The sequence below is a fragment of the Hyalella azteca genome, unplaced genomic scaffold (genome assembly GCF_000764305.2).
Source record: "Hyalella azteca isolate HAZT.00-mixed unplaced genomic scaffold, Hazt_2.0.2 contig13325, whole genome shotgun sequence".
Lineage (NCBI taxonomy): Eukaryota > Metazoa > Arthropoda > Malacostraca > Amphipoda > Hyalellidae > Hyalella > Hyalella azteca.
The window spans coordinates 7,792-18,239 of NW_025943252.1; the positions used below are offsets into that span (position 1 = coordinate 7,792).

General features: G+C 45.5%; 1 protein-coding gene across 1 annotated transcript in view; it reads right to left on the reverse strand.

Moving 5' to 3' along the window:
- Positions 1 to 281: 281 nt before the first annotated feature.
- The window catches only part of LOC108671127 (histone acetyltransferase p300), a 20,954-nt gene continuing 10,787 nt past the window's right edge, over positions 282 to 10,448 (reverse strand). Inside the window, exons 5-13 of the mRNA XM_047883601.1 lie at positions 10,373 to 10,391; positions 10,243 to 10,271; positions 8,320 to 9,975; positions 7,475 to 7,632; positions 6,802 to 7,233; positions 6,151 to 6,411; positions 4,405 to 5,827; positions 3,324 to 3,691; positions 282 to 2,878 (exon numbers count right to left, since the gene is read on the reverse strand). Of these exons, the coding sequence (XP_047739557.1) occupies positions 1,453 to 2,878; positions 3,324 to 3,691; positions 4,405 to 5,827; positions 6,151 to 6,411; positions 6,802 to 7,233; positions 7,475 to 7,632; positions 8,320 to 9,975; positions 10,243 to 10,271; positions 10,373 to 10,391 (5,772 nt within the window). The 3' untranslated portion in view covers positions 282 to 1,452. The remainder of the gene's footprint in view (positions 2,879 to 3,323; positions 3,692 to 4,404; positions 5,828 to 6,150; positions 6,412 to 6,801; positions 7,234 to 7,474; positions 7,633 to 8,319; positions 9,976 to 10,242; positions 10,272 to 10,372; positions 10,392 to 10,448) is intronic.

Consider the following 10,448-nt stretch of genomic DNA (forward strand, 5'->3'; position numbering starts at 1 on the left):
AATATAAGGATCAAATTCACTATGTGCCCCATTCAAATAGTCACGGTGCATTCATGCTTCTCCACTATTTTTGTGTACGGAGCGAACTTACGAACTTTACGGATTTCTGCATTGAGCGAACGTTCCTCCTGAACGAGAAAAATTTCTGTACGGAGCGTGTCGTCGTGAACGTGAAACACCTCATTTAAAATTAGCAGGTTACTTTTCGATCAACAATATCAAGATTATATATCATTGTTTTGCTTAGGTGGCGTCAGTAAGCCAAGGTTAAATAAATGAACTATTTTTAGGGTTTATTATAAAATAATCAAATCTTTCGATTCAACACTTCCTCATTGATCAACAGAGAACATAACAAAAAAGGAAAACACTTAAAATTCCTCATTGACCGCGAGCAGGGAGGGGAAGAAACAAAGCCGAAGATTACTTAAGCAGCCAGGAAATTCAAATTCGGTCTTTGGGTATCAATTTAGAATAAAACTCGGGGTAAAATTTACAGCTTGAAGAATAAAAATTTTTAGCGATAAGGAAATATCAATTAGATCATTTAATTATTAATTAGAGAGGGAGCTCGCGAAACGTTACAATAGGGTTAGAGTGAGACACTCAGCACCGAACGGTCGTCAAATTACAAGCCAATGAGGAACTACAATTCATGTATTAAATCAATCAAGGAGAAATGAATTGAAGGCCAAGCTAATTTTCTCTTAAAAAGGAGGAAATACAACATGGAAATGATAAATTGAGCTGAGGCAACAGGTCATATTGCGCCCGTAAAATGCGAAGGCAAAATAGCAAATAAAAGGAAGCCTGGACCAAAGGCCCGACACAAGAAATAACAAGACGGCAGCACGGTTTCTTCCAACAGCAACAAGAATTGTTGGATTCAAGTAAAATTCAGAATTAGAAGAATGCTGAGTAAAACACTAACGCCCTGCAGCTAAACGCCATCATCAATTATATATGTGCCCAGGCTTCAGAGACCAGCGTCCACGAGGGATGGGCTTAAAACAAGTATTACACAGCGAATCGTTGTAAATTAAAATAAATAATTAGTAGTTGTGAAATCAAGGAAGACAGAAGGAAGTGAAGCAAGACAGTTGGGCACGCTCCTAACAACAGAGATCACGAGCAGCATGGCTGAGCATCAACAAAATAACCTCCCCATCATTAGCCAATATAAAACAATTGTAGTATGAAAACCCCATCAGTACGTACACTTTACACATTTATTAGGTATCGCAAATTATATACATTACTTCAGTGAAGCTTAACATGTAGCTATATATATTTATAATATATATAATTCATGCAGATGACACTGCAATCAATATAACAAATCACAATTGGAGTTTGAGAATCTCATCAAAGTAATTACAGTGACTTTGTACAATCGCATAAGAATTTCGGGGCGTATATACAGGCAGAGGCAGGAGGCCGGGCCGAGCTATACTATAAGGTATCGACAAGTTTGGAGAGCTGGTCTTGTGGGGTGAGGTCTGGAGCTTCAGAGTCCAAAGTGGGGCCTGAAGACTGCGAGGGAGGAGGCGGAGGGATGAGTACTTGTTGACCACCACCACCCTGAGGCTGACCCATGAGTAAGTTCTCTTGTGGACCGTTACCGCCCGACACCACAGGGTGGGGTGACTGCACTTGATTAACTTGGTGGGGAGAAGGTACAGCAACAGACCTTGGGGAAGGAAGGGCTTGGTGGGGTCGCGGCGATGGCTGAGGGCTACGTACTGCTTGCTGTAAACCTCCACCTGGAGGTGGGGATGTGACGGACTGCATGAGTTGCTGAGGAGACTGCGAAGGCATCGAAGATAAACCAGTGACACAAGGACCAGGGGATATCGCTGAGCTACCACCTTTCAATTGCTGTTGTAATAGCATCTTTTGCTGCTGCTGCTGTTGTTGAGGATGCTGAGGCTGCGGTGACTGCTGAGGAGGTAAAGACTGATGTTGTGATACTTGTACTTGCTGCTGAGAGTTGAAGCCCATGGCAGCAAACTGCTGCCCCTCCATTTGCTGGGGTACGAAATTAGGGTGAGACTGAGGACCAAAATGTCGACGTTGCACCGCTGCAGGATTCATGGGCGGCTGAGGCTGTTGAAAGCCAACCTGCTGTTGTTGCTGTCTCATGGCTATTAATTTCTGTTGTTGATACCACTGTTGGTTAGGCATCTGGTTGTGTTGCATTGCCCCGCCCAAATGTGGGCCTTGTTGTGGGCCGCCCTGACTACCCGCCATCGGTACACCCATAGTCATGCCTGGCGGTTGTTGTTGCTGTTGTGGCTGTTGCTGCATCGACATTTGCATTGTAGGAGGCTGTTGCTGTTGTTGTTGTTGCTGCTGCATCGGCACATGTAAACCAGTTTGCTGCTGCTGTTGTTGTTGCTGCATGGTCATTCCCTGTTGTTGCTGCTGATACATCCCAGTAGTTTGAGGAGCCTGCTGTTGCTGACTAGCCTGCTGTTGTTGCTGCTGTCCCTGCTGCTGCTGCTGCCCTGGCTGCTGGTTCTGTTGCTGCTGCAGCATTTGTCGCTGCTTGATGAAGGCCGCCATAAGCTGGGGATGTGTCTTCAGTATATTCAGAACCTCAGTTTGCTGATTGGGTGTCGTGGGACTACGGAACTTCTGCAGAAGTTGTTGCAGGACGAGTGTACTGCGCTGCTGGGGCTGCTGCGGCTGTTGCACAGGAGGTCCCATCACCTGATGACCAGCAGCTCCTCCTATAGAACCCGCGGCCACGGCACCTGCAGGGTTGGGGCCAGCCACGGGCGCCATTGCTGGGGCCGAACCGTTTGCAGGGTTCTGGATGAGAGTCGGTCTCATGCCTCCTGTACCGTTCGTTTGACCAGGAACAGCATTTGGATATCTGGAAAAGTCAAGATGAAATGAGTGGGGTCGAACAAAATGAGTGGGATCGTGGCATAAATATTGTCCTGAAGTATTTGTATACTTTTTTCCAGGTATTTGTCGTACAATACAGAAATTAGGGCTATATGCATTGGGGAGGAATGAAATTGATTTAAACAACTCCGAACTTCACACTTTCATTTCTAATCGCAAATGTCATCAGAAACTATTGGCTATTTCTTCAAGGACACTGACAAGCATTTTAAATTTTAGAAACATGACCAATAATGAACTGTTGACAAAAATGAAAAATGAACTGAGGAGGCGCGAGCATTGGATGTAGTTAATAAATAAAGCTGCGTAAGCGTAAGAGATTCGGTGACGGTTTACAGAAGTCGATGATATCACCACTGTACGTAAGCTGGATCAAAACATCTCTGGAAAGAGACAATAAATTCACGAACCTGTTCCAATTGTCCATGGTGGGCAGTGTTCTGTTGGGCAGTTGTTGTTGTTGCTGCTGCACTTGTTGCTGCGGCTGCTGCATGAGATGCTGCTGCACCATAGTATTGGGTTTACCCACAGACATTTGATTGATAGGTTTGCCCATGCTCGCCATGATACCGTGCTGCTGAGGATGTTGCTGCTGCTGCATAGGATGCTGCGGACGTTGTTGCTGCTGTTGCTGCATTGGGTGCTGCCCTTGGTAGACGCTGACCATAACGCCGTGGCCAGGCCCTTGGTGGCCTCCACTGACACCCAAGGGGCTTCCTTTACCGTAGCTTCCCACCGCCGTGCTCGGCCCAACCTGACGCGCAGCTTGCGCCTGCACCTGATCAATGACACCACCATTAATTCAACGCCTGCACCTGATCAATCACACCACCATTAATTCAACGCCTGCACCTGATCAATCACACCACCATTAATTCAACGCCTGCACCTGATCAACCACACCACAATGAATTCAACGCCTGCACCTGATCAATCACACCACCATTAATTCAACGCCTGCACCTGATCAACCACACCACAATGAATTCAACGTCTTCACCATTAATATCAACTTATCTCAGGATGCTAACAATGCTGTTTGAAACGTCTCTTAACTAGGAATAGCCGCCCGTAGACAAAAGATTGGATTAAATGCATCAATTCAATCTAGAAGAACTGAATGAAAAAGTCAAAATAGCCAGTAATTAACCTGAAATGAATGAGAATCCCGAATCTTTGTGAAGATGAATCAGGTGTAACTGAATGAGGATTATCTAGAACTCGAAAACTGTTTGCATCAGTGAAGTAAAAACATTCCCATCGTAGATCTAATAAATGGAATGTGAAACTCGGATATCAGTGGGAAGCTCATGAATATTGTTGACTGGATGAAATGAACTAGAAATTGTACTAATACTTTCATTATGGCGCATGTATGCCTAACAAAAATACAGAAGTTAGGTATATAACAGCGCAATGCTGATATCTTCAACCGCCTCCAGAAACTTGGGTTAAAGCACCCGTTTAGGGGCATGAACAAATCTATCTCACCTCCTTGACAGCCTCCAGAACGTTGGGTGAGGGCGCCTGGGTGACCCCTTGTGGGGGAGTAGGTGCGGGCGTGGCGGCAGCCTCCTGTGTGTTGTAGGAGGGCGCAGCCTGTACAGGTTTGCTGACGCTTGGTGCAGCACTCGAACTAGCGCTGCCACCCAGAACACCAGCGTTCATTTGCTGCATTCTTCTCTTCATGAGCTGTTGCTGCTGCAGTCGTTGCTGCATTTCCTGCTGTCTAACTTTCTGTTTGATGTTGCAACAATAAGGCACCACGCAACGCTGATCTTTACAGCTGCGCGCGTGGAAGCAACACAAAGCAATAAGTTGTTTACAAATGGAACATCCACCACTGCTCTTCTTTTTACACATCTTCGTGTGGCCCAGAACTCGTTTCATCTTCTGGCAAGCAGGGTGACGACAGTTAGCATCTCGGCACTGAGCTGAGTGAACGACGCTGTGAATGCAACGTTGGATGGATTTACGTCTCAACTCTTGCGGGTTCAGGTTTTTGTTATCAGCCGAGCCCATGCCATCATCAATATCCAGGCCAAGCTTGATCATCTTGTGCTGATGACCATCTTTGTTATAACACGCTTTGCACAGGTCAAAATCGTCACACTCTTGGCAGTGGTAAGGCGATTCGACATGCAACTTGCAATTGTTACATGTGTAAACAAACCTATCTTGTCCTTGGTTGTGCAGCTCATAGAGCATTGTCATGGTGGAGAATTTAGCTCGACGTAACGAGGAGAACTCCAAGTGTTTCTCACTAGCAAGCGTGAGGAAAGCGTCACGACCATCCATGAGATCGCACACAATGGTGGGATCTGGGTCCTGGATCGGAGGTAGACTGACTGCGCTCTGAGCGCTGTGAAGGCGAATCACGAAGAAAACATCCTTATGTTTCTCCATGGTTACAAAAATCTTTTGGGCTAAATCGTTGCAGCACTGAGCACTACTCTTGCTTTTAGACTTATTCTTGACCTGATTCTTGTTCTTGTTCTTGGTTTTGTGCTTCTTCTGACCCTTCTTCTTGCCGTCCAAGCAGACCTCTTCTTCTTCCTCGCCACCTAATGCTGCTTGTGCAGCTTCAGCTGCGGCAAGAGCTGCTTCTTCTTGTTTTCTCTTCTCCTCCTCTTCTTGGTCGAGCTCTTTAATGCTCTCCTCCATGACATTCGGCCAGAAGTCTCCCTCAAAATAGGGCAACTCTGCAGGCGACTTGACATGGTCCTCGAAAGCTTGTTTGTGTATGTCTTTATAGTCGAGAACCACGCGCTCAATGATGCCCTTGTCGAGCATCTTCTTGTACCAGTCTTGTAGACGCTTAGGTTTAGGTATTTTCTGTTCAGGAGGATGGCAGTGGAAAATATAATCATCCCCTTCGGAGGGTGGACACGCCCAAATGTGCGCCATGGTGTACCTGTACAATGCAAATATTTCAATGATAAAATAGTAATTAAACTTGCAATTGACAATAGATTGCCAGAAATTAGCCCTAGCCTTAATTAATAGTCAATGAAAATCTACTCAAATTTTCAAGTCTATCAACATTGCAATTATACATGGAAATAAAAAAAAGGGTGCAATTGAAACTTGGTTAACTGACCTATTGAAAAAAACTCTTAGAAAAACATCAACAAAAATCAGTTCAGCGCTATTTATTCTGTTTGTTCAGAGTTATTTATATCTCATCAACATTATAGCGGAGGTAGAGAATGTAAGAATGTTATCCAGCAGACGCACCCCAGTTGCCTGACATAGTCGAGGTAGCCAAGCAAGATCTCATGATACACGGCAGTTCTGTACTGGCGCGGCTTGAAGAAGTGCACCGAGTCGAGGTAGGCAAGATACACGCGCCGGCAGTTGGGAGGCGGGCTCTCTGAGCCGTACTCCTGCACATGCATGCCGAAGAAACACACGTCCGTGCCGTCTATCTCCTCGAACGCAAACAACGCCTTTGCGCGGTATGGGAACTCGTTGGACAGTTGACCAGTGTCAACAAATCTGGGAGACAAGATAGTGTCATTATTACTAAGATAGTGCCAGTATTATCAAGATAGTGCCATTATTACTAAGACGGTGTCATTATTACTAAGATAGTGCCATTATTGCAACACACAGAGGTTCCGAGGTGCAACAGTTAAGAGACACAGGTCATACGTCAATGCAGGTAAACAGTCTAGAATTTCAGGTCTAGACTAACCAATGGAAATAATTCACAAGAAAACCATCTTCTCATCAAAATACCATATCAGCGCAAATGTTAGCACAAAATCAAGTATCACTTAGCTATTTGTGAGCTCACCCATAAAAGACAATTCAAATGAATAAGAAAGCAATAAGCAAGAAACTTGATGATACAATGCCCTGGTAGAATAAGAGTAAGCCACTCACCGTGCCTTCATGCCGGCCTTAACTTCAACCGTTTTTTCCGTTGAGGACACAACTCTGATGACAACTTCTCCCGCGCCAGCCTCCTTCTTCTTGAGGAAATTATTCACTCTGGTCTCGAGATAATTGGAGAGCTTCGTGGTCTGCAGTCTTCTGGCTGTAAACTTGTTCTCTTTCCTGGTCTGCCCCTTCTTCTTAAGGCAAAAATCACAAGAAAAACCCGTGTTCCAAATAGCTTCCAGGTGAAGCACGCAGATCTGGTGCTGCTTGCGGCCGCACTCGTTGCACTGGACCAGCGGCTCCAGCTCAAGGGCGTCATTCTTGAGCTCCTGGAACTGCGATTTCTTGATGCTCATTCCCGAGATGCTGGGATCATCACCGAGCACCACGGCGTCGCCGGGTATGTCGTTGAAGCATTTGTAGCAGTAAGTGTATCTGTTAAGTAAATAATATTGTGGTAAGTTGCTGACGCAATAGGGTCATCAGGAACATCGTACAAGTGTTGACATCAAATTAAAAAATTTGGTAGGTGAATCTGTCTAATGAATATCATGGGCGACGTATCTGTACTTAGGATCAGCAAAGAATCAAAGATGTTTAATGCTCAAGAGGTGTAATTTCCGCGGGAATACAATAGTTTTATGGTAACACAGTATTGTCATTGTGATTATCTGACCTGTTCTGATACATGAAGTATTTGGCGTCTCTAGGGATGGTGCAGAGCTGCTTGCCGTAGCAGCAAAGCACTTGTGGGTTGAAGGTGTGCTTGCGGCCGCAGCAATACCCCAGCTGCTGCATCACCGGGTCAATCTCTTGCTCGAACACCTCAGCCAACTGCACACATACAGGCCTTCATTGTCCTTACTTCGTAAACTATTAATGTTAGTATCTCGCACGAACACCTCAGCCAACTGCACACATACAGGCCTTCATTGTCCTTACTTCATAAACTATTAATGTTAGTATCTTGCTCGAACACCTCAGCCAACTGCACACATACATGCCTTCATTGTCCTTCCTTCATAAACTACATGCCTTCATTGTCCTTACTTCATAAACTACATAAATGTTAGTATCCACACATTGCTACTAAGAAGAGGTATATTTAGGGGTTCATACAGGGAGAATTACAAATTGATCAAGGTTGATATAATTTAAGCGGAATTATTTTATATTGCTGTGCAGCAACAAGCAATTTACCTAAAAATTTTGTTAAATATGAACTGAATGGCATCATACTGATTTTTCATGCGTGTTACTTGCCAAAAAATGAATGTGGAGAAAAAAATTCATGGTGACAAAAAATCAGCATAGTAGCAGAATTTCAACTTATTTAGAGCAAAATGATTACAAATACTGAAAAGTAACTGGGACATAGTTGATAATGTAACAAGATATTCACAAATGCTACACTGCTTCCCCTTTAAGCATCTTCTTTTGATAGCAAAGTAAGGAAGTAAAATAATAATGTCTTAATAATAAAACATTATTATTTCAAAGTAGTTCATGTTCTAGTCTCACCTTTGTACAATATCTATAGACTCGTGAAGTTTTTCTGTTGTAAATCCAAGCGTTGTCAAACATGAGCCAGACGTCATCGACGTAGTCCCAGGGATCTTTGTACTGGCCGGTGTCAAGCTTTCTCTTGATGGTGGACAGGTCCATGGGCTTCTTGATGATGTCAAAGTAATCAGGGATGCCAAGCTGTGATGGATCAACAGGCATTCTGAAGGGTATGCTGTCTGGTTCTTGTCTGTAGAGCATCTCCATGGTGGGCACCAGGTGCTGACGAAGTTCGTCTGGCTTGAAGAGCGGAGGGAATTCTTTGTTGGAGGTCTTCCCTACACTGGGAGCAGCGCTCGTAGGAGGCGTTGGGGTGCCAGTGCCAGACCCACCACCAGGTCCTTTTGAAGAGCCCCCAGGCTTGCAGGAGGGGCCATCATTGCAAGGCTTGGATAGAGCGAGCGTAGACGAGGTGCTGGTGGTGGAGGTGGTGACCACTACAGCTGTCGAGGCAATGCTGGGGACTGGAGTGGATGGGGTGGTGGAAGCAGGGAGTATCGCAGGCAGTAGAGAGTCCCGGGATGGACTGCTTACTTCCATCTTCACGGCCACTATTCCATCCTTGACATCGGTGGTGTTCATAGCGCCTGGGCTGGGTGAAGGAGGCTCATCTTTAACTTCGGTCTTGATCTCCATCTTTACTTTGACATCAGCGCCCTCAGGTGACGAGGGCTCCTTCTTGACGTCCATATCCATAGGCTCTTGCTTGATGAAGTTCATGACTTCACTTTTGTCATCAGGAAGAGTAGCTGATCCACTAGTGGCAGCAAGGACAGACGAAGAGCTTGTCATTGTGGAGGTACATGGCGAGGAAGACTGGAGGCTCAAGTTGTTGCTGTCAATAACAGCAGGGCTGGACGAAGCGACTATATTAGGAGCTTGAGAGATGTGTGACAGCGAAGTGTTCGAGATGTCACCTCCGCTGCACGCAGCAACTTTTAGAGGAGCAGAAATAGGGATGTTGGGGACATTCATGGCGGTTGAAGTGTAAGGTGGAGGCGCCAGCTGCGGTCTGAGGGAGTTGTTCACAGAGGGAGCCATGGTGCTTACACCTCCAGGGAAGCTGGAGGTGCAAGATGAAGCAATTAATGAGCACGGCGGAATATTTACAGGGGACGAGTGTACTGAAGATGCTAGATTCGGGGAAAGGTTTGAATTACACTGTAGTGATGAGGGCAGATTGGCTGGAGACGTTACGGTGATTGAGGAGCTGTTGTAGACCTGCTGCTGCTGCTGCTGCTGCAAAGGGCTGCTCGACACCATTATGGGCGGCGCCGCACCACGAATGAGACCACCAGCACCAGGACCACCTCCAGCATTCATGGGTTTCACCATGACAGAACCCATGGGTCTGACACACTGTTGTTGTTGCTGCTGTGATATCGCGGGGTGGCCCAATGGGCTGAGGCCCGAGGAAGCAGGGAATGGCCCTCCTGAGTGTGGGCCCACGGCAACAGCGTTCACAGGACCCATCATGGACTGGGGCGGAGGAGCAGCGGTTCCATCAATGGCAGGCTGGCCTTCTCGAGGAAACTGACGGCGCTGCATGCGCTTCTCTTCGAGTTCCTTCTGGATCTTGTAGATCTTCTCAGCCAAAAGATGGTAGTATTCAGGCTGTGGAAATAATGAAGTTTGTTATTTTCTGCTTAACAGAGCAGTCCGAATAATTGCTAATTGTAAAGATTTGTAAGTTTTTAAATTTAGAATAAGTAGAAATTTCTACTTGGGTAAATTTTATGAATCTTAAAACAGCTAGAAAATCAGAATAAGTCGATACAATTAAGTTTCTAAATTTAAATCAGCCGAAAAATGAAGCAAAATGAACGTCAACAGACAGAGCGACCCAACAAATATCAAACTTAAGCATGTGAGCTGACTCACCCTTGAGCTAGCAACATGTAGCAGATCAACTCAACATGTAGCAGATCAACTCAACATGTAGCAGATCGACTCAACATGTAGCAGAGCGACTCAACATGTAGCAGATAAACTCAACATGTAGCAGATCAACTCAACATGTAGCAGAGCGACTCAACATGTAGCAGATCAACTCAACATGTAGCAGATCAACTCAACATGTAGCAGAT